General features: G+C 38.5%; 1 protein-coding gene across 1 annotated transcript in view; it reads right to left on the bottom strand.

Moving 5' to 3' along the window:
- Nucleotides 1-24,665, bottom strand: part of LOC148116064 (vomeronasal type-2 receptor 26-like) — a 51,372-nt gene extending 26,707 nt beyond the window's left edge. Inside the window, exons 1-4 of the mRNA XM_087885371.1 lie at nucleotides 24,605-24,665; nucleotides 17,769-17,944; nucleotides 16,703-16,915; nucleotides 2,078-2,132 (exon numbers count right to left, since the gene is read on the bottom strand). Of these exons, the coding sequence (XP_087741497.1) occupies nucleotides 2,078-2,132; nucleotides 16,703-16,915; nucleotides 17,769-17,944; nucleotides 24,605-24,665 (505 nt within the window). The remainder of the gene's footprint in view (nucleotides 1-2,077; nucleotides 2,133-16,702; nucleotides 16,916-17,768; nucleotides 17,945-24,604) is intronic.
- Nucleotides 24,666-24,915: the final 250 nt, after the last annotated feature.

The following is a 24,915-nucleotide window of genomic DNA, read 5'->3' as shown; positions in this document are numbered from 1 at the left end:
TGCAGTGAAGAGCAACAAAGATGATTAGGGGATGGGAGGCTAAAACATATGAAGAACGGTTGCAGGAACTGGGTATGTGTAGTTTAATGAAAAGAAGGACTAGGGGAGACATGATAGCAGTGTTCCAATATCTCAGGGTTTGCCACAAAGAAGAGGGAATCAAGCTATTCTCCAAAGCACCTAAGGGCAGGACAAGAAGCACTGAAAGGAAACTAATCAAGGAGAGACTCAATTTAGAACTAAGGAGAGATTTTCCGACAGTTAGAACAATTAATCAGTGGAACAACTTGCCTCCAGAAGTTGTGAATGCTCCAAAAGTGGAAACTTTAAAGATATTGGACAACCATTTCTGAAATGGTTCCTCCCTGAGCAGGGGGTTGGACTAGAATGCCTCCAAGGTCCCTTCGAATTCTGTTATTCTGTTATTCTTAGTTGGAAGAACAATTTTTACCATTGTCTTCAAAGAGTTCTGTGATTTTTTTCAATCATGTATAAATAAAATATATACTGAAAAAATAATGAAATGTAGGGAACAGTCTAGAGCAGAAACTGAACTAACAAAGAAATCAAGAGATTATTCTTAAACTCTATGAAAACCACAGGGACATTATCCAAAGAATGGATAAAGGACTTCCGGTTTGGTGTCGCGGCGAGACAGTCAGGGAATTAGCGAGCTCCGATGAGCGCCACGAAAACCCCGGCTAACAAACCGCCGCCAATGGGTCTTCGGACCAAAACCATCCTTCAGGGATGGGGTAGAAAGAGAGGCACCTTGGACGACTAAGAGGAACAGGCAAGTTCCTCAGAGGTCGGAGGGAACTCTCTGTTAGTCGGAGGTGGGGGGAGGCAGCCATGGCAGCTGCCACGAAGCTGGGACAACCGGACTGAGTGATGTACAGGAGGAAAGTGGATTGAAATGGAGCTCTTTGAAGCCAGGTGAGTGACAACCAACCCAGGCTTGTAACTACGCTTAGAGCAATATTTTTAACTATAAGACCCCAAGCAATAAAACAGTGGCTGAGCAGCAAAGGGGCATGAAAAATTTGAAATGTAACTTCAAAGAAACAAAGACTCGACAAACAACTGATTTTTGAACAGAACCAATTGAAAAAATTCAATATTGAGACATGGTTAAAAGACTGGACAGAATTTTAAAATTTGGACTGGATTTTAAAAAAGAAGAAGATTTGATATTTTTAAAATTAAAAGAAGAAGAGTAATCAAGTTGGACTGTTATATAAAAAATGGATAATCTTTGAAGAGAGGAAGCATTTGGATCACCGTGAAATTTATGAGCATAAAATACTAGCGGGACAATAATGAACCCATACATACAGGAATTTATTTTAAAACTACACACATCGTCCTTTCTAAATCATCAGTGCTTAATATTAAAATATATCTCTTGGGAAGATTATGCCCCAAGCAACTAGGTTGGCCAAACCTGTTGGCCTTTTGTAGCACAAGTAGGTTGAGATAGTTCCAGACTCAGCCCCTCTGGAGCCGCCAGTGCTTCACCGGGTACAAACCAACATGCACACATGAAAAGGAGGATTTGTTCCAAAACCCAGTTTAATGGAGGCAACACAGCAGCGTACAGTAGAGATTGAGCTTCTAAGCAAAACAAAGTCAGAGACTCCCTGGCTCTCTGCCCGTACTGTTTTATAGGGCGTGGATACAGTTAACTATCATTAAGCAGGCAATGATTTCTCACAGCTGTCACAATCAAAGCTGCCGCTTGTTCCGTTCATGCTCATCGCAGACATAGGACATCATTCCCCTCCGCACTATTATCTCTTCAGCATCTGATTTACGTTCCCATTCCAACCTCCCTCTTCTTGCCTTCCGTCCATCACCCACTATTAGGGTACATGGTGTCCTAACGCAACACCCCCCTCCACCATGTTTTGTTGCTGGAATCCTTCAGTATTCTCCGGATCCCCTTCATGGTCTTCAATACCATCCATCAAGGTGATGTGTTGTTGAGGGGTTTTTGACACTCAACATCCAGGTCTTCTCCTTTGGATTCCTTTTTCAAAAGAACTAAGCTTGATGAATCCATGTAATGTCCCCTTACCTGCCATGCCTGAAGTCTTGAAGGCACCAACCTCTTCTTCCTTCTTCTCTTGGATCTAGAGGAATATGCAGCATTCAAGGCATAGGCCAGAGTCTTAATGACACTATAAGCACGGTGGTCAATATAGTACATGTCATTGTGTATTTTCCCTTCGGTCTCCAGGGGCTCTTTCTGCGTGCATCTTCTTCGGACTTTGACAGAAAGGATCTGCTTTGAAAGAGAACAGTGAAAAGACCGATCTTGAAATTGTGGTTGCACAAAGATAAATGGCTGAAAGGTATCATCATGCTCTCTTTCCTGTATATAAAAGTGCCAAATACTGTGAACGTATTCATAAAGTCTATGACTTTTCACTGGCAAATCTCCAAAAAATGTGATGATCCATATTTTCCCTTCAATGGGTTGTGGCAGACCTTCAAGTGCAAAATGAACATGGTGAATTCCATCCATCATGGTATGAAAGTCTGTAAAGAAAACAAAGACATTGACCTGTCTCCATTTAGAGATGGCATCCCTGAAGGATGCTATAGGTGTAGTAGTTGAGAATCGTTGTGATATAACAACACAAATCCCATTCCTGACAAGCATTGGAGTCAAAGTCCTCATGAAATTCTCTCCCTTCTCCGTGTCTGAAGCAAAGAGTCCAATCAAGGTCCATCTGAAATGGAGGAGCAGTTGGACGATTGCGGGATACTGGATCCCATTTTGGGGGGCCATCCGGTAGAAATAGGGGAATTGTCTTTTATCACTCAGAGCCTCTGAAACAAATAAACAAGTAATCTGAAAAAGAAATGAAGAATGCAGTGTTATATTTGGGGTGAGTTCAAGTCCAAAATATTTGCTTTGAATAGATCCAACTTTGTTCTAATGAACATAATAGAATGGCTTATTGTTGATTAGCCATTGGCCATATCAAAATACAGAATATAAAATAGACATTAAGAGAATGAGAGACATGGGGGTCACTGTTGCAGTGATAGAATGTATTTTCCACAGGGTTCTATGGAAGTTCTCCAAATTCCTTCTGCCAGAGGATTGGAGGGACCTAAGCCACACTGGAGGGGTGGTAAAAAAGAGAGGACACTCCACAAGGATATTGCAAACTCCTTTTTTGATCTGGAGGAAAGCTCTCAAACTGGCAGGAAGAAAAAGACAGCCATTGTGTGCCTGACTGAGACTGTGACTGCCCGACCAGAGAAGAATCAGTGAAGATTGGGAAGAAGAGTGTGGGTGAGAACTTTCCAAATTCTGTTCAGGAATTTGCCCCTTTTAAAACTGGCCTGAGTGACAGTGGGACTGTAAAAGAAGGGGGTGGATTTGTCTATCTTCCACCCCCTGAGAATAGTGGTGAATAAGCACAAAGATGAAATAGATCCAGATAAGAAATTTGAATTATTTGAATTATTTGAATTATTTGAACTGTTTGAGAGAAATAAGCTTTAAAAGAGGAAATCTGGACTGGTTATTCTAAGGATAATATTAATTGGATTAATTGGATTTCAATGAACTAAAGCTTTTTTTTTTTTTTTGGAATATAAAATTCGGGCTCTGGAACCCCTAAAGGAAAAAGATTGATGTATGTTAAAGGAAGTTAAAGGAGAGAAGAGAAAAAGAGCAATAGTGATACCTGTTGGTTGGGAAAAAACTGTTATCGAGAGAAAGTGAAGAAAAGAAATTGAGATTAACAATTGACCTTGGGTAATTTATGAAAAGAACATTGTTACAAGGCTCAGATAAACTGCCTGCACCTGTTTACAGAGCTGTTTACAGAGAGAACTGCAGAGAAAGAGAATGGAAACAGTTTAATTTTAAAAAACTGTAGCTCATGTAGTAAAAACATGAGAGTGATTTTAAATACATTGGAGTATTATGTAACATACCCTGGAAAACAAGTGGCATTGATTTTCCTAGATGCACAGAAAGCATTTCACAACATTATTAAGCAATTTATGCTATTACAATTAAAATATATGTTCTTTGGGGAGAGATTTATTAATATGATTAAAGCAATATACCACAAATAATCAGCTAGGGTAATGGCAAACGGGGGACATGACAAATAACTTTGATATTAAAAAAAGCACCAGACAGGGATGACCACTGTCCCCTTTGCTATTTATTCTGACTCTGGAAGTCTTAGCCAGAAATATTCGACAAGATGAAGAAATAAAAGGAATGGAAATAAAAAAAGAGAAATATAAGCTACAGGCATTTGCAGATGACTTGGTCTTTATTTTAGAAGCCCCTTTAGGAACTGGAGTGGTTAATCAGAAAGATAGAAGAATATGGGGAAGTTGCAGGATTGAAAATAAATAAAAACAAGACAAAGATTTTGGTTAAAAATCTCACAGATACACAAAAAAGAGTGTTGATGGAAAGAATTGATATACAATTAATTGATATAACAATTAAAGAGGACAATTATATGAAACTGATGCAACAAATTAAACTAGATTTGGAGAAATGGAAAGATCTGCAACTGTCATTAACAGGAAGAAAAAAGAATATTTTACCAAGACTATTATATTTAGTCCAATATTTGGCTAGGGAAAAAAGCAAGAATAGGTTTGAAAGTGTTGCAAGATTCCAAAAAAAAAAAAAAAAAGAGGGAGTTTGTACTACCAGACCTCGGTACTTACATGGGTGAAAGAATGGTTCAATTTGTGGCATAAAAGACTATTAACTTTAGAAGGACATGACCTGCAACTAGGTTGGCATGCTTTTTTTATGGTATGGGAAGAATAAGATACCTAGTTACTTTCAAAGACATTATATTAGATATGCACTGTTATCAGTAGGGCTTAAAATTAAAGAACAATACTACTTGAAAATACCAGTCTGGCAATGGAAGCATTGATACATCCTAATCTTATTAATATGGAAAAAATTGTAAGATATAAAGATATTTTGAATGAAAAGGGGGAATTAAAAACCAAGCAGGAACTTAATAGTCAAGGGATGGACATCGCATGGTGGCCAAATATGCAGATACAATCTCGATATAAGAAAGATGTATGGTTTCAATAAAGAGTTAACAGAATTGGACCAGATACTAACTGGAATGGATGAAAAACTGATAAAGAAAATATATTGTAATTTATTAGGTATCAAACTTCAAATCCCACCAGGCTCAAGGTTGACTCAGCCTTCCATCCTTTCAAAGGTAGGTAAAATGAGGACCCAGATTGTGGGGGCTATAAACTGACTTTGTATAAATATTCAAAAGTATGAAGGCTATTGCTTAACACATTGTAAGCCGCCCTGAGTCTCCGGAGAAGGGCGGCATATAATTTAAAGCAAAAAAAAAAAGAAAGAAAGAAAAAAAGAAAAAAAAAAGAAAAAGAAAGAAAGAAAGAAAGAAAGAAAGAAAGAAAGAAAGAAAGAAAGAAAGAAAGAAAGAAAGAAAGAAAGAAAGAAAGAAAGAAACTGGAAAGGTTTCGTACAGGTAAAGGAGACAATGATTGTTTGGGTTAAAAATTTTGGATATGCAATAGAACTAGACAAATGGCAGAAACTGTGGGATAGAAATGTTAAATCGACTATGTCAACTGCATATAAAGAAAATTTGTATAAAATGTTTTATACATGGCATTTTGCACCAACAAGACTGGCAAAAATGTATAAGGATAGATCTGCTAAATGTTGGAAATGCAACCAAATACCTGGTTCATATTTCCATATGTGGCGGACATGTCCAAAAGCCAAAAAATCCTGGAGGGAAATACATGCTTGGTTGGAAAAAATGATAAAACAACATATAGAGATGAAACCAGAAATATTTTTATTGGGCATTCTGCTGGAAAGATATGACAAAGGGACTATATACTTGATTTTATATGTATTAACTGCAGCTAGAATTGTACATGCTCAACAACGGAAGTGTGATGAGATCCTGACAGATGAGAGTGTAACTAAGAAAATATTAGAACGTGCAGAAATGGATAGACTAACATTTACTATTAAGGACAAAGAAGAAACTGAACACTTTTTGACATGGGACATATTTTACCAATGGTTAGAAATGCGGGGACGTAAAAAGGATAAATGTTAAAACAGAACTTGGATAAAATAGATAAACAAAATATTATTATTATTATAGTATCAATGTTGTGATGAATGTTATTGTAAACATTTTGATTATGATTGCCTACAAACAACTGTACCCAGACAACACGCTATTTGATTGAAATGGAATTTTTATATGTTATTCAAATAAAGTAAATAAAACAGATTTTTAAAAAAGGAATGCAGTGTTATATTTGGGGTGAGTTCAAGTCTAAAATATTCAGCTTTAATAGATCCAACTTTGTTCTAATGAACATAATAGAATGGCTTAGAATTGCTGATTAGCCATTGGCCATATCAAGATACAGAATCTAAAACAGACAACATTAACAACATGTACACGGATATGGCTGCTTCAATCCTTATCCCTTCACCACTAGGAATCCCTATCCCTATCCATGACATCTACAATGGCCATGGTGAAAAGCAGCTCTTGAATTCCATAGAGAAGGTATGTTGGATCTGTTGCTCACAAACCACCATTCCACTTATTTTACCCACAGAGAAACACACACACAAACCTGTGGGACTTTGTAGATGCCTACTAATGTTGACATCTGGATGGAGATGTCTCTTCTGGCTCCATCAAGAAGAGCCAAAAGATAGTCTTTCCTTCCACAGCTGTAGTTGGGAACATTGGCTTCTCCAGTAGAAAGCGTGTCCAACAAGGCATCTGAAGTGGCAAGTGTGTTCAAATAGTTGTCATGGATGCTGTAACCAAATGTGAGATTGTGCAGGAGCAGGGAATTCTTGTTGACCACTTGAATGATGAAAATGTAGGGTTGCATTCCTGCCATGTTAGTGTTTCTAGTACTGTACAAATATGTTTATGTTACCATCATGAACAACAGAAACATCAAAATAAGCCAATATTGATAAAAAAAAATGAGAGGCAAATTATAATCACATATCACCATTTAATTTCCAAAATTGTTGAGAAGATGGGATGGACATAGCTTTAAACCAGGGTCAATAGTGACAGATATATCCAATGACCACGATTCATAGCCATTCAGTCAAGCACAGCTGCTAAATCATTAAAGCAAGAACATGGATGCATAACTGAGCCTGCTAAGCAATTCTAAGAATAAGTCATTCTTATTCTCCAAGGACAGGCAATGAATGCAACTATAAGGACAGGCAATGAATATAAGTTTCCAATAACTACATGGAATAAAAATCAATATGAATAGGATGAACTCATATCCTCTGAATTCTGTGTTTGTCTTTCTCAAGCTCTTTTAGGTTTCCTTCTGCCCCATCCTTCCATTTGAGTCTTTTACAAAATAAGGCAAATGAGGAGAGCCTTATAAATCAAAATACACATATCCTACAATTTAGAAATAATTAGAAGAAAAAGAAAGGAAGAAGAGTAGTAGAAATGCAAATGGGGGGGAATGCAACCCCATCCCATTGAATGACTTACAGAGAAGAAATATAACGAGCCCCGTTAAATTGTAACAGCTCAGGAGAAGGATTTGTTGCAGATTCGAACACAGTAATGATATGATCTCCTGGCCCATAATAGTTCCACGGCTTTCCTTTGTCCTGCTGCTTCAAAATCGGGGGGCATTTGGTTGTGAGCCTCCCAAAATTTCTTTGGGTCAGCCCAAGCATCAGAAGCAGTAGCAGGAGATTCATTGCTCCTTTGGCTGAATCAGTCACTTCAGTTTCTAAACCATAAAAGGGCTTTGAAGCATTCAAAGCATGTTCATAAATGGAAAAGCAAATGATTTCCCTGATTCAGACAGAGACAAACCAAGTTTCACATGGAAAGGAGTGAGAGGTGCATTCAACAGACGAGTCTTTGCCTGCCCAAAATGTTGTGCATAACATTCAGGATGACTGGAGGCTGATGCAAGACCTCTTTCACGTTGCATTAGTCTGATTTATACATGAAAGGCAATGGTTGGAGAAGTAGCAGAAAACATCCCAAAGACTGGGCAGAAGATGTCCCAAAGACTGGGATCCCAGTATGATAATTATAGTGAGAAGCAACATCTCCTTTGGGGACCCTTGAGTTCTTCTGGATCTGCATGTTCAGAGGGAGGGCTGGAGAATAGTATGTTAGTGAAAAAATCACTAAGATACTATTTGCCTCTGGGGATACTGTTATGTAGTAGTTCTGGCCCTTTATACTGGGATACCTTGGGAAATAAACATTGAAAGATGAGAATTCAACCCCCAGGGGAAATTCTTTGTTGATCAGGATATGATGATCAGGATAAATTCATTAAAATGACTGAATTAAAGGGAATAAACAAATTGTTATAATGTGTACTTGTCGTACCCATGGAGGCACGACAGGAAACCACAGACAGGGTGTTTCAAAGGTTTTTTTTTTTTTTAATAGGCAACTTGACTTTCTGGTTTTTCTTTGAAGACATTTTGCTTCTCATCCAAGAAGCTTCTTCTGCTCTGAAGAATGGTGGGGATTGGAAGGATTTATACTCCTTGCAGACAGCTGGTCACTTGCATTCTTTTAGTGGGTCGTTAAGGTCCCCTGGAGGTTTACCTGTGTCATCAGGGTCACCTGAGTGGTGCAAATGGGTGTGGAGCCTTCTTGGAACTGTTGAAAGGACTGTGTTGAAGAATGGAGATCGATGATATCATATCCTTCCCCCTCTGTTGTGAGAGGGCTGTTCCGTACTTCTTCCAGCTGGGTGACCTTGAGTCAGCATCTCAAGAGATAAATCACTTACTTTCATTTCCCCAAGCCTTCAGTCCTCCTCCCCACAGTTCATGGCAGCCTGTCACCGCATAGCAGGGAAGCACAAGCAAGCAGAAGGTGGCAGCTGACAGTGTGTGACACTTGAAGGGCATGTGTACATGTTCACTTGAGAGAAGGGGTTGCGTCTTTTTGTTTGTACTGTGAGTGTTATAATTATATTTACATGGCGTAAAGCCTCAGGAAAGCCCTCCTGCCATTTTCTATTTAAGATTATTTTTCAATCCGCATGGTACAATGCTGAAAGTTTCCAATTGGAGACAAGAGGATCAAGTGGTTTCTTTTGCTAAGAGGCCAATCTAGTCTCAAGTTTTCTTTTTTCTTTCCTGCATTGAGCCTTCACAAAGGTTGTTGCACTCCTTCTGGGTGAAGCTTTACAACAGGATCATTCCTCCCCCTGCCCAGATTTTTAATTTTTTTAATTTTTTAATAAAAATATCAAATCAATGTGTGAACAGTGTGGCACCTGGGCGCCATACATTCCAATACAAATAAAACTGATCAGATTAAACATTATTATTACATTCAATCAATTTATGTATTTCTAATAACAATACACATCTATATTAGGTAACAATCTATCATTATTCAAGTATTCCACCTATTTCTCATTATTACTTTCAAGTTATCAAATAAAAATGCATACATTATTATTCCCTTTATTTCTATCACTTATTCTAGCTTTTAATCATGTCACCCTATATTAAAAGGCTTTTTCTTTCTTTCCTGTCTAACTACTAATCATGTCACCTGCCTAAAAAAATAAAGAGGAAAAAAAAAGAGTGGAGAGTGAGAGTGACTAAAAGACAACTCAAAGCAGCGATAGAGAAAGGGAGTCATCCATCCATCATCTCTTGCCCGCTTTATACTTTAATTGCTATGCTTTAAAAGAAAGAGAGGAGAAAGGGAAAGCAAGTCAAAACAACAATAAAGGTTAACACTCAGTTCCATTCAAGTACACTGAGAGGTTATCAAAAGCCCTTTATGTCCTCTTTCCAAATTCAATCCTCTCATATAATGTTCAAATGTCTCTTTAATTGAATCACTTCTTTGTAGTTTTCCTTTTTGTCAGCAGGTGGCAGTTTACTAGTCCATTGTTATTTGGATTATACAACAAATACAAATATAAAAGCAGAGTAAGTTTTGTATATAGATAATTCTAATATTTAAAAATGCCTTCCCAGTATCGCTTCGTCCCAGTTTAAGAGTCACTTCTCTGTTTATTTAAAAATCTGTTATTTATTCTTCTGCACCTTTCATTTCCAGTTAGGCATTTCTTCAGCTCACCCCAAAAACCTTAGGCGCCACTTTAACACATGGTTCTGGGCAAATAGTTCTGGTTTATTTCTTGGTATAATTTAAAACAAAGGAAAATCCTTTCCCCCAGTTCCACCATGTCTCACCTTCTCTCCTGCACCAGTCTTAGCTGTAATTCTTCAGTTGTCCCAGCTTTGTAGCAGCCATCTTTAGGCTGCTTCTTCTTCTTGCCATGTCTGAGAGGGAAAAAAGACCCCAGACCTGAAGGGAGAGCTGCAACTCTCCCCAACCTCACAGGGTGCACCCCTTTGCTTCACCGCCCCTGCAGGGTGTCTTAGGCTCCCTCCAGAGCCCACAAACATGAAGAATTCAGCATAGGGAGACCCATTCCTCTGTGGGATGGAATGACCCATTCATCCGGACGTCTGGGGTTATACAATGGGGTCTAGAAAGGATGTTGGGAGAGTGATGAATCAACACCAAAGGCATGAAACTCTGAGGTCCCATAAAGTCTATGTTGTCACGTAACATCTGCAGAAATAACTGTAGTAGGTCATGCAGAATGTTGCAACTGAGGAGTATCAGCATGTTCTTGACAACCAGCTCTTCTGTCCTCACCTACCTTTGAGAAAGAGAAGAATACTATGCTAAGAAGTTCCACATAAGAATTTATTTCATTATCAGTTCCCTACTTTTATCATTAAATGCTCTTTGGTGTTTAGATCTGGTCTCAAGATGATAATGTAGCACTTGGGGAAGAAGATGCAAACCAGAAGACCGGCACTTGAGGCCAAGATGGAGAAAACTTGCACAGCCACCATGGACTTTCCTTTGGTGCTCAGGTAGGTGGGCAGGAAGGAGACCCAAACACTGCAGAAGACCAGCATGCTGAAGGTGATCAACTTGGCTTCATTGAAGGCCCCAGGGAGGTTCCTGGCCAGGAAAGCTACAGTGAAGCAAATGGCAGCTAGGAAACACATGTAGCCAAGGACAACATAAAACATGGTGACAGAGCCTTCATTGCATTGAAGGATGATCTCTCCAGGCTGGGATTGAAGATCAGAGTCAGGGAATGGGGGAGAAACTCCCAGCCACATGACACAGATGAAAATTTGGCCAGCAGCACCAGAAAGGATGATGGAGTTGGCCAAGCTCTTCCCCAACCATCTTCTCACTTTGTTCCCTGGTTTTGTGGCAAGGAAGGCCAATACCACTGTGATTGTTTTGGCCAACACAGAAGACACAGCTACTGAGAAGACAATGCTGAACACAGTTTGTCGCAAAAGACAGGTGGCTTTTCTTGGTTGGCCAATGAATAAAAAGGAGGACAAGAAGCAAAGCAGGAGGGAGACCAGGAGGATGAAGGAGAGGTCCCGGTTGTTGGCTTTGACAATGGGAGTTTCTAGGTATTTAAGGAATATGATTAAAACAAATCCTGTGATTAGGAATAAGAGGAGGGCAAAGGAGACCAGAATAATGCCCAGATGTTCCTCATAGGACAGGAAGGTTATTCTTTTGTGGATACATTGGACTTTGTTCTCAGTTGGATATTGATCATCTGGGCACTTTGTACACTTTTCAGTATCTGAGGAAAGAGAAAGCAATATTTCTTTTATGCAAACTCTCCTTCCAAATGACTCATTATCAGTTTCATGCACATTATAGAAAGGAAAGGAGAAGGGGCCTAGGCCCTGAACTCTGTCCCCAAACAATATCAACTGAAATCATCTGTGAAGAAGAGAAACATTGCTAAAGTCTGCCTCTCATTCCCAATCCCCAATGCTGGTCCAGAAAGATACCTTTGTTGATGGTAACAAAAGCTTATGAGAGATCCAGAAGAGACAGTATGGTTTCACCACCCACATCCTGAGCTCTGGAGAGGTCATTGGCAAGAGCAACTGGTGTCGTCTTTCTGCTGTAACTCAGACAACAGCCTGGGTTCTATACCTGAGCAGCCACCATTTCCCATCAAACTGTCCTAAAATTATTCCATAGTTGGGCCCATGGAGAGGCCCCTGGGAAAGGGTTTACTACTGCCTCCTTCTGGAAAGATGGTGGTACCATCCATTCCTGGGAAAAGACATTAACTACTTCAAGTTGAGATGATTCGTTCAACAGAGCTGATCTTAGTTTTTTAGGTTCATTGATCTAATTTGGGTTTGTAAAATATTTTATTGTTGGCTTTAGAGAATGACACCCAGAATAAATGGAGAACCCAGGATTGTTGAGCTGGGCTATAAGCAATATTGGTGTTTTACTTCTCAATTTATAAGATGGATAGTTGGAGTGTTGGTGACGAGACAGACAGATTTGATCCCTGCTAATAAAAAATTTAGTTTCATCCCTCCTCTCACACTGAAATTCCCTTAATGGATTTTACGATGGATGCTCAATTTAGTTTTCTCTTGTCCCTTGAACCCAACTGCTTACCTCCATGGTCTTTGTGACTACACATTTCTCTTTATAAGGCTGTATAATATTAATAAACATTGACAGCTTATTCAATTGATTGAGCGAGGTATTTTATTTGTTTGTTAAATGCATATGCTGCCCATCATATGTTTGATGGCTTGTATCCTTTGGCCCATAATGCAAAGTTGATTTGGGTGAGAACAAGCCATTGAGCTGAAACTGTTTCTCAACTTTCAAAGAATTTAGAAGTTCCTAACAAAGGTAAGCATGGAAAGACACTTCCAAACTGACTAGTAGAAGAGAGATTGCCTCTGGCTAAAATGTCCACCATGTCCTTCTTGCCTCATCTTCAAGACCTTTTTCTTTCCTCCTATTCTGGAATAAATTGTTGAATATAAAGAGCAACAGCAAAATATTCAAGCTTATATATGTCTTTAACATGCACTTTGATCAAGATCTCTGGTATCCTGTCCTCCAGAGTCACCCACCTTCCTGGGTGGAGATGGTCCCCTCTGGACAAGGAATGCAGTCATAACAGCAAACTGGTTCTCCTTCTCGAGCCCGTTTGACAAATCCAGGATAACAATTTTCTACACATTTGGATTGAGGTAGAGACTAAGTGGAAAAATAGTGAATGCCAAAGAAAATACATTAGGGCTCACCGTTCCATGGGAAACTGAGGTCAACAAGAACATTTATCAAGTAGACTATGGGCTTTGTTTAGATAGATATGAAATTTCTAATTAGTTTCAAATGGTTGTATGAGATATGACTGCTGGCAATTTCTTTATTTAGTTCCTGCTTTTGCTTCTGACAGATCAGCTTGCAAGAAAAGTCTTTTGTACTTAATAAAGTTGGAAAGAATGGAATAGAGAAAAAATTTAAGCATTGTGACAAAAAATGGGTTCCTTCTCATGGCTGCTTAAAATCCATTCCTCCATTCTTTATATATCTATAATTCACTATTTAAATCATCTGAATTTGTAAACAGAGCAAATAGTTTCATGTTTGCTCATTGAGACTGCAATTGTGATGTGCTTTTTTTTACCATACGCTAAATAAATAAATAACCTGTCCTGTCAGGAAACTCTGATCCCAACCATTCTGTTTTTAATTCCAAAGATGATTTCTTACTGGAACCAAAAGGACCTCCATCCAGTCTTGATTCAGTTAAAACCTGAATTCAGGCACAGATCAACTGAATTGCCTTCTTCTTTGCTATTTGAGCACAAGGAATAATTGAACCTGAGGGTATTAGCAAGACAATCTCCAATACTTGTGGGTTACTCTTTAGTTAGAGATCCTAATAGCAGAGGGGACACAAAAAAGCCATGATCTGTATCCTAAAGAATAATTCCCCAGTAAATTACTTTAATTTAATTTATTGTATTTCTATGCCGCCCAACTACCAAGGAACTCTGGGCATCTTACAGCAAAAATAATGCGAACGATGAACATTGATAAATTATTTAAAAATACTATAAAAACATTTTAAAAACATTAAAAGCCCATGCACACCATTCACGGCCGGATCTCGCAAGATTGCAACAGCGAGATCAAATATAAGGAAGACAGAAAAACTTACGAAACACAAAGAGTGAAACATGAATTAGACAAAATTATATTAGGATCAGAAGAGAAGCTAATTATCAAAATTTATAAATATCTATTACAATATAAAATGGAGGAAGAGATAGTGAAGAATACAATGATTAAATGGGCGCAAAACTTTAATTATACAATAGATCTGGAGAGATGGGAAATAATGCGGCAAGTAAATACAAAACTAACATTATCGGCGGCATACAAAGAAAACCAGTTGAACATGTTTTATAGATGGCATTTGCCACCGACAAGACTTGCAAAGATGTACCCAGACAATAGCTCAAAATGTTGGAAATGCAAGAAATCCCAAGGAACATATTACCATCTATGGTGGACGTGCCTGACAGCAATAAAAAAAAATTGGGCAAATATTAAGAAGTGGATAGAAGAAATAACAAACCAACAAATAGAAAGAAAACCAGAAACATTACTGTTAGGAATTTTTACAAGACCATATTCCAAGGAAATAAAATATTTGATGCTACACATCTAAACAGCAGCACGAATAGTATATGCAAAAAACTGGAAACAGGAAAGAACTCCAACTGAGGAAGAATTGATAGATAAGATTTTAGAATGTGCTGAGATAGACAGATTAACAAAAGAAATTAAAGAAAAAGAAGAGACAGATTATTATAGAATATGGAATAAATGGTATAAATGGCTTAAGGTGAGAAATAAAGAATAATAACTATCAGGGGAGAAAATTAGAAGTATAAAATATATACATAACAAATGTATGGAGTGGAATAAAAATTGGAATGGACAAAAACAAGTAGTATAAATAAAAAAGGATTTTTTTTAATATAACAAGAATATAGAAATGTATAATATTAAAGATATAATTAAAATATGTATATAATAATTGTAAAGAAATGTATAAAGCTAAGTCATGAAACATCATGAACTTATACGATTTATAGCAACCCCAAAAATGTCAGTGTTCCAGAAAAAACCCCACTCCAAGTAAAGACGCGGAAGCAAGCATTTTCCAAAGTCCTCTTTACAAAAATAGGCAAACTGGCACATCTGGGAAAACCTGAATCTAAAAAGCCCGAGTTTTCCTTCAGTAAATCAAAGCTCCGAAAACCATCCGCTTTTCACCCCAGTTGGTCACATGCTCCAATCAACGTCCGTTCCATCCTGATCCAGCCCCCTGACCACTCCTCCTTCAGATGCGGGATCGCCCTGACCTTGACCGACAGGAAGAATGCTATTATGTCTACTAACCCCTCCTCCTACTTTCCCACACATGAGAAGGTGGCAGCATTGCAGCTTCCGGCCTAACGTGGCTTCCAAAGCTGACAGGCGTCCCCCCCCGCAAAAATAACCCCTCCTCCTGACAAAACACAAAAGAAAGTGATTAACCCAGTGACTGTCCAACTTAGACTCTCACGCATCTTAGGGAAAGTACACCCTGTTTTCCACAGTAGCTTATTGAAACTGGTCAGAGAATCTACCCTCAGACCTTTGCCAGCTGCTCCGCCCCCTCCTTTAATAATACAAGGGGAGACTCATTATGAGGTGAAGAAAATCCTGGACTCTAGACTCTATAGGGGTCGATTACAATATTTGGTGGACTGGAAAGGCTACCCTTTGGCTGAAGCTACTTTGGTTAAGAGTTAGGATGTGAATGCTGATGCGTTTGTGAAACAGTTTCACGACAAATTTCCTGATAAACCGAAAGGTCCTCCTGGGGGTGGGGGGAGACGCCTGTCAGCTTTGGAAGCCATGTTAGGCCGGAAGCTCCAATGCTGCCACCTTCTCATGTGTGGGAAAGTAGGAGGAGGGGTTAGTAGACATAATAGCATTCTTCCTGTCGGTCAAGGTCAGGGCGATCCAGCATCTGGAGGAGGAGTGGTCAGGGGGCTGGATCAGGATGGAACGGACGTTGATTGGAGCATGTGACTGACTGGGTGGAAAAGGGGATGGTTTTGGGAGCTTTGACTTATTGAAGGAAAACCCGGGCTTTTCAGATTCGGGTTTTCCCAGATGTGCCAGTTTGCCTATTTTAGGAAAGAGGACTTTGGAAAATGCTTGCTTCCGCGTCTTTACTTGGAGTGGGTTTTTTTCTGGAACGCTGACATTAAGCTTGTTAAAGCTAAAAAACTTATTTTATTTTTTTTAGGGGGAAGAAAAGGACAATGGGGGTGGGGGAGAAGAAGAAAGAAATGAAGATATAGGGGAAGAAAACTGAAAAAAAACCACGAAGAAACAATGTTTAAAAGAGGTAAATTATGTATATATTGTATGTTATGTGAATGTTATATATATGTTATAATAAAATTACAAATTTTTTTAAAAATAAATTCTCATGGGAAATCCTTCACCTAGCTGACTAGCTTACTTGAAATGTGTCCTGATGGAATAATGTCCGAATTTCACCCACCTTCTTAAGCCACTTTAGCAGGAAAACATCATATTAGTTGATAATAATATCCATCTAAGAAAATTATAAGTTTTACTCTACACATTCAATTATCAGTGAAGTGCACCCACCTTTGTGACTGGGTCATAAGGCTTTTGAAAACAGAAAAAAAGGCTAATATTTCACCCACCTTGTTGAGCCACTTTAGCAAGGAAAGAGTCTCTTGGCTGATAATAAGTCGCTGCCTTTCAAAACTTCCCATTTGCTCTTCAATATAATTCTCCTCGGGGAAAACCACCAAACTCATAATATTCAGATCTGCTATCAGATCTCCATTTGGGTCCAAATACATTTTCATCTCTGAAAAATTGCAAAATGCATTCTTCTTCAGAAAGGGATGAAGCTAGAATAGAAACAACCAGAAAGTTTAAAAGCAGAAATCTTTGGTTTCTTATTTGAATATTTGAATTGTGCTAATACAAAGGGACACGGTGGCTCAGTGGCTAAGACGCTGAGCTTGTCAATCGAAAGGTTGGCAGTTCAGTGGTTCGAATTCCTAGTGCCGTGTCATGGGGTGAGCTCCCGTTACTTGTCCCAGAAGGTTTCCCTTCTTTTCCTTTGGATTCATTTTTCAAAAGAACTAAGCTTGATGAATCCGTGTAAGGTCCCCTTACCTGCCAAGGCTGAAGTCTTGAAGCCACCAACCTCTTCTTCCTTCTCCTCTTGGATCTGGAGGAATATGCAGCATTCAAGGCATAGGCCAGAGTCTTAATGACACTATAAGCACGGTGGTCAATATAGTACATGTCATTGTGTCTTTTCCCTTCGGTCTCCAGGGGCTCTTTCTGTGTGCATCTTCTTCGGACTTTGACAGAAAGGATGTGCTTTGAAAGAGAACAGCGAAAAGACCGATTTTGAAATTGTGGTTCCACAAAGATAAATGGTTGAAAGATATCATCATACTCTCTTTCCTGTATATAAAAGTGCCAAATACTGTGAACGTATTCGTAAAGTCTATGACTTTTCACTGGCAATTCTCCAAAAAATGTGATGATGCATATTTTCCCTTCAATGGGTTGTGGCAGACCTTCAAGCGCAAAATGAACATGGTGAATTCCATCCATCATGGTACGAAAGTCTGTAAAGAAAACAAAGACATTGACCTGTCTCCATTTAGAGATGGCATCCCTGAAGGGTGCTGTAGGTGTAGTTGTTGAGAATCGTTGTGATATAACAACACAAATCCCATTCCTCACAAGCATTGGAGTCAAAGTCCTCATGAAATTCTCTCCCTTCTCCGTGTCGGAAGCAAAGAGTCCAATCAAGGTCCATCTGAAATGGAGGAGCAGTTGGACGATTGCGGGATACTGGATCCCATTTTTGGGGGCCATCCGGTAGAAATAGGGGAATTGTCTTTTATCACTCAGAGCCTCTGAAACAAATAAACAAGTAATCTGAAAAAGGAATAAAGAATGCAGTGTTGTATTTGGGGTGAGTTCAAGTCCAAAATATTTGCTTTGAATAGATCCAACTTTGCTCTAATGAACATAATACAATGGCTTATTGTTGATTAGCCATTGGCCATATCAAGATACAGAATATAAAACAGGGATTAAGAGAGTGAGAGAGGTGGGGGTCACTGTTGCGGTGATAGAATGTATTTTCCACAGGGCTCTATGGAAGTTCTCCAAATTCCTTCTGCCAGAGGGTCAGAGGGACCTAAGCCACACTGGAGGGGTGGTGAAGAAGAGAGGACACTCCATAGATCACAAGGAGATTGCAAACTCCTTTTTTGATCTGGAGGAAAGCTCTCAAACCAGCAGGAAGAAAAAGACAGCCATTGTGTGCCTGACTGAGGCTGTGACTGCCTGACCAGAGAAGAATCAGTGAAGATTGGGAAGAACAGTGTGGGTGAGAATTTTCCAAATTCTGTTCAGGAATTTGCCCCTTTTAAAACTGGCCTGAGTGACAGTGGGACTGTAAAAGAAGGGGGTGGATTTGTCTATCTTCCACCCCCTGAGAATAGTGGTGAATAAGCACAAAGATGAAATAGATCCAGATAAGAAATTTGAATTATTTGAATTATTTGAATTATTTGAACTGTTTGAGAGAAATAAGCTTTAAAAGAGGAAATCTGGACTGGTTATTCTAAGGATAATATTAATTGGATTAATTGGATTTCAATGAACTAAAGCTTTTTTTTTTTTTTTTTTTTATAATATAAAACTCGGGCTCTGGAACCCCTAAAGGAAAAAGATTTGATGTATGTTAAAGGAAGTTAAAGGAGAGAAGAGAAATAGAGCAATAGTGATACCTGCTGGTTGGGAAAAAACTGTTATAGAGAGAAAGTGAAGAAAAGAAAGTGAGATTAACAATTGACCTTGGGTGGTTTATGAAAAGAACATGGTTACAAGGCTCAGATAAACTGCCTGCACCTCTTTACAGAGCTGTTTACAGAGAGGACTGCAGAGAAAGAGAATGGAAACGGTGTAATTTTTAAAAACTGTAGCTCATGTAGTAAAAACATGAGAGTGATTTTAAATACATTGGAGTATTATGTAACACACCCTGGAAAACAAGTGGCATTGATTTTCCTAGATGCACAGAAAGCATTTCACAACATTATTAAGCAATTTATGCTATTACAATTAAAATATATGTTCTTTGGGGAGAGATTTATTAATATGATTAAAGCAATATACCACAAATAATCAGCTAGGGTAATGGCAAATGGGGGACATGACGAATAACTTTGATATTAAAAAAAGCACCAGACAAAGATGACCCCTGTCCCCTTTGCTATTTATTCTGACTCTGGAAGTCTTAGCCAGAAATATTTGACAAGATGAAGAAATAAAAGGAATGGAAATAAAAAAAGAAAAATATAAGCTACAGGCATTTGCAGATGACTTGGTCTTTATATTAGAAGCCCCTTTAGAAACTGGACTGGTTCATCAGAAAGATAGAAGAATATGGGGAAGTTGCAGGATTGAAAATAAATAAAGACAAGACAAAGATTTTGGTTAAAAATCTCACAGATACACAAAAAAGAGTTTTGATGGAAAGAATTGATATACAGAGAGCTAAAAAAGTGAAGTACCTAGGAATACTATTAACAGCAAAATGTATAACAATTAAAGAGGACAATTATATGAAACTGATGCAACAAATTAAACTAGATTTGGAGAAATGGAAAGATCTGCAACTGTCATTAACAGGAAGAAAAAAAATACTATAAAAAAGAATATTTTACCAAGACTATTATATTTATTCCAATATTTGGCTAGGGAAAAAAGCAAGAATAGGTTTGAAAATGTTGCAAGACTCCAAAAAAAAAGAGAGAGGGAGTTTTGGGCTGTCAGATTGGGAATTGTACTACCAGGCCTCGGTACTTACATGGGTGAAAGAATGGATCAATTTATGGTATAAAAGACTATCAACTTTAGAAGGACATGACCTGCAACTAGGTTGGCATGCTTTTTTTATGGCATGGGAAGAATAAGATACCTAGTTACTTTCAAAGACATTATGTTAGAAATGCACTGTTATCAGTATGGCTTAAAATTAAAGAACAACACTACTTGAAAATACCAGTCTGGCAATGGAGGCATTGATACATCCTAATGTTATTAATATGGAAAAAATTCTAAAATATAAAGATATTTTGAATGAAAAAGGGGAATTAAAAACCAAGCAGGAACTTAATATTCAAGGGATGGACATCGCATGGTGGCTAAATATGCAGATACAATCTCGATATCAGAAAGATGTATGGTTTCAATAAAGAGTTAACAGAATTGGACCAGATACTAACTGGAACGGATGAAAAACTGATAAAGAACATATATTGTTACTTATTAGGTATCAAGCTGGAAAGGTTTGGTACAGGTAAAGGAGACAATGATTGTTTGGGTTAAAAATTTTGGATATGCAATAGAACTAGACAAAAGGCAGAAATTGTGTGATAGAAATGTTAAATCGACTATGTCAATTGCATATAAAGAAAATTTAAATGTTTTTATAGATGGCATTTTGCACCAACAAGACTGGCAAAAATGTATAAGGATAGATCTGCTAAATGTTGGAAATGCAACCAAATACCTGGTTCATATTTCCATATGTGGCAGACATGTCCAAAAGCCAAAAAATACTGGACAGAAATACATGCTTGGTTGGAAAAAATGATAAAACAACATATAGAGATGAAACCAGAAATATTTTTATTGGGCATTCTGCCGGAAAGATTTGACAAAGGGACGACAAAACAGACAAAATTAACAACATGTAGAAGGATATGGCTGCTTCAATCCTTATCCCTTCACCACTAGGAGTCCCTATCCCTATCCATGATATCTACAATGGCCATGGTGAAAAGCAGCTCTTGAATTCCATAGAGAAGGTATGTTAGATCTGTTGCTCACAAACCTCCATTCCACTTATTTTACCCACAGAGAAACACACACACAAACCTGTGGGACTTTGTAGATGCCTACTAATGTTGACATCTGGATAGAGATGTCTCTTCTGGCTCCATCAAGAAGAGCCAAAAGATTGTCTTTCCTTCCACAGCTGTAGTTGGAACATTGGCTTCTCCAGTAGAAAGCGTGTCCAACAAGGCATCTGAAGTGGCAAGTGTGTTCAAATAGTTGTCATGGATGCTGTAACCAAATGTGAGATTGTGTAGGAGCAGGGAATTCTTGTTGACCACTTGAATGACGAAAATGAAGGGTTGCATTCCTGCCAGATTACTGTTTCTAGTACTGTACAAATATGTTTATGTTACCATCATGAACAACAGAAACATCAAAATAAGCCAATATTGATAAAAAAAATGAGAGGCAAATTATAGTCACATATCACCATTTAATTTCCAAAATTGTTGAGAAGATGGGATGGACATAGCTTTAAACCAGGGTCAATAGTGACAGATATATCCAATGACCATGATTCATAGCCATTCAGTCAAGTACAGCTGCTAAATCATTAAAGCAAGAACATGGATGCATAACTGAGCCAGCTAAGCAATTCTAAGAATAAGTCATTCTTATTCTACAAGGACAGGCAATGAATGCAACTATAAGGACAGGCAATGAATATAAGTTTCCAATAACTACATGGAATAAAAATCAATATGAATAGGATGAACTCATATCCTCTGAATTCTGTGTTTGTCTTTCTCAAGCTCTTTTAGGTTTCCTTCTGCCCCATCCTTCCATTTGAGTCTTTTACAAGATAAGGCAAATGAGGAGAGCTTTATAAATCAAAATACACATATCCTACAATTTAGAAATAATTAGAAGAAAAAGAAAGGAAGAAGAGTAGTAGAAATGCAAATGAGGGGAAATGCAACCCCATCCCATTGAATGACTTACAGAGAAGAAATATAACGAGCCCCATTAAATTGTAACAGCTCAGGAGAAGGATTTGTTGCAGATTCGAACACAGTAATGATATGATCTCCTGGCCCATAATAGTTCCACGGCTTTCCTTTGTCCTGCTGCTTCAATATCAGGGGGCATTTGGTTGAGAGCCTCCCAAAATTTCTTTGGGTCAGCCCAAGCATCAGAAGCAGTAGCAGGAGATTCATTGCTCCTTTGGCTGAATCAGTCACTTTAGTTTCTAAACCATAAAAGGGCTTCGAAGAATTCAAAGCACGCTCACAAATGAAAAAGCAAATGATTTTCCTGATTCAGACAGAGACAAACCAAGTTTCACATGGAAAGGAGTGAAAGATCCATTCAACAGCACAGTCTCTGCCTGTCCGAAATGTTGTGCATAACATTCAGGATGACTGGAGGCTGATGCAAGACCTCTTTCACGTTGCATTAGTCTGATTTATACATGAAAGGCAATGACAGGAGAAGTAGCAGAAAACATCCCAAAGACTGGGCAGAAGATGTCCCAAAAACTGGGATCCCAGTATGATAATTATAGTGAGAAGCAACATCTCCTTTGGGGACCCTTGAGTTCTTCTGGATCTGCATGTTCAGAGGGAGGGCTGGAGAATAGTATGTTAGTGAAAAAATCACTAAGATACTATTTGCCTCTGGGGATACTGTTATGTAGTAGTTCTGGCCCTTTATACTGGGATACCTTGGGAAATAAACATTGGAGGATGAGAGTTCAACACCCAGGGGAAAAACTTTGTGGATCAGGATTATGATGATCAGGATTCATTCATTAAAATGGCTGAATTAAAGGGAATAAACAAATTGTTATAATGTGTACCTGTCATACCCATGGAGGCACGACAGGAAACCACAGACAGGGTGTTTCAAAGGTGTTTTTTTTAAATAGGCAACTTGACTTTCTGGTTTTTCTTTGAAGACATTTCGCTTCTCATCCGAGAAGCTTCTTCTGCTCTGAAGAATGGTGGGGATTGGAAGGATTTATACTCCTTGCAGACAGTTGGTCACTTGCATTCTTTTAGTGGTTCGTTAAGGTCACCTGGAGGTTTACCTGTGTCATCAGGGTCAACTGAGTGGTGCAAATGGGTGTGGAGCCTTCTTGGAACTGTTGAAAGGACTGTGTTGAAGAATGGAGATCGATGATATCATATCCTTCCCCCTCTGTTGTGAGAGGGCTGTTCCGTACTTCTTCCAGCTGGGTGACCTTGAGTCAGCATCTCAAGAGATAAATCACTTACTTTCATTTCCCCAAGCCTTCAGTCCTCCTCCCCACAGTTCATGGCAGCCTGTCACCGCATAGCAGGGAAGCACAAGCAAGCAGAAGGTGGCAGCTGACAGTGTGTGACACTTGAAGGGCATGTGTACATGTTCACTTGAGAGAAGGGGTTGCGTCTTTTTGTTTGTACTGTGAGTGTTATAATTATATTTACATGGTGTAAAGCCTCAGGAAAGCCCTCCTGCCATTTTCTATTTAAGATTATTTTTCAATCCGCATGGTACAATGCTGAAAGTTTCCAATTGGAGACAAGAGGATCAAGTGGTTTCTTTTGCTAAGAGGCCAATCTAGTCTCAAGTTTTCTTTTTTCTTTCCTGCATTGAGCCTTCACAAAGGTTGTTGCACTCCTTCTGGGTGAAGCTTTACAACAGGATCATTCCTCCCCCTGCCCAGATTTTTAATTTTTTTAATTTTTTAATAAAAATATCAAATCAATGTGTGAACAGTGTGGCACCTGGGCGCCATACATTCCAATACAAATAAAACTGATCAGATTAAACATTATTATTACATTCAATCAATTTATGTATTTCTAATAACAATACACATCTATATTAGGTAACAATCTATCATTATTCAAGTATTCCACCTATTTCTCATTATTACTTTCAAGTTATCAAATAAAAATGCATACATTATTATTCCCTTTATTTCTATCACTTATTCTAGCTTTTAATCATGTCACCCTATATTAAAAGGTTTTTTCTTTCTTTCCTGTCTAACTACTAATCATGTCACCTGCCTAAAAAAATAAAGAGGAAAAAAAAAGAGTGGAGAGTGAGAGTGACTAAAAGACAACTCAAAGCAGCGATAGAGAAAGGGAGTCATCCATCCATCACCTCTTGCCCGCTTTATACTTTAATTGCTATGCTTTAAAAGAAAGAGAAGATAAAGGGAAAGCAAGTCAAAACAACAATAAAGGTTAACACTCAGTTCCATTCAAGTACACTGAGAGGTTATCAAAAGCCCTTTATGTCCTCTTTCCAAATTCGATCCTCTCATATAATGTTCAAATGTCTCTTTAATTGAATCACTTCTTTGTGGTTTTCCTTTTTGTCAGCAGGTGGCACTCTCCACTTAGATTTCAGTTTACTAGTCCATTGTTATTTGGATTATACAACAAATACAAATATAAAAGCAGAGTAAGTTTTGTATATAGATAATTCTAATATTTAAAAATGACTTCCCAGTACCACTTCGCCCCAGTTTAAGAGTCACTTCTCTGTTTATTTAAAAATCTGTTATTTATTCTTCTGCACCTTTCATTTCCAGCTAGTATTTCTTCAGCTCACCCCAAAAACCTTAGGCGCCACTTTAACACATGGTTCTGGGCAAATAGTTCTGGTTTATTTCTTGATATAATTTAAAACAAAGAAAAATCCTTTCCCCCAGTTCCACCATGTCTCACCTTCTCTCCTGCACCAGTCTAAGCTGTAATTCTTCATTTGTCCCAGCTTTGTAGCAGCCATCTTTAGAGTGCTTCTTCTTCTTGCCATGGCTGAGAGGGAAAAAAGACCCCAGGCCTGACAGGAGAGCTGCAACTCCCCCCAACCTCACAGGGTGCACCCCTCTGCTTTACTGCCCCTGCAGGGTGGCTTAGGCTCCCTCCAGAGCCCACAAACATGAAGAATTCAACACAGGGAACACGGAGACCCATTCCTCTGTGGGATGGAATGACCCATTCATCCGGATGTCTGGGGTTATACAACGGGGTCTAGA

Source organism: Pantherophis guttatus, chromosome 2, assembly GCF_059756535.1.
Source record: "Pantherophis guttatus breed Tessera chromosome 2, ASM5975653v1, whole genome shotgun sequence".
NCBI classification, from domain to species: Eukaryota; Metazoa; Chordata; class Lepidosauria; order Squamata; family Colubridae; genus Pantherophis; species Pantherophis guttatus.
This window is presented reverse-complemented; position numbering and strand designations above follow the sequence as displayed.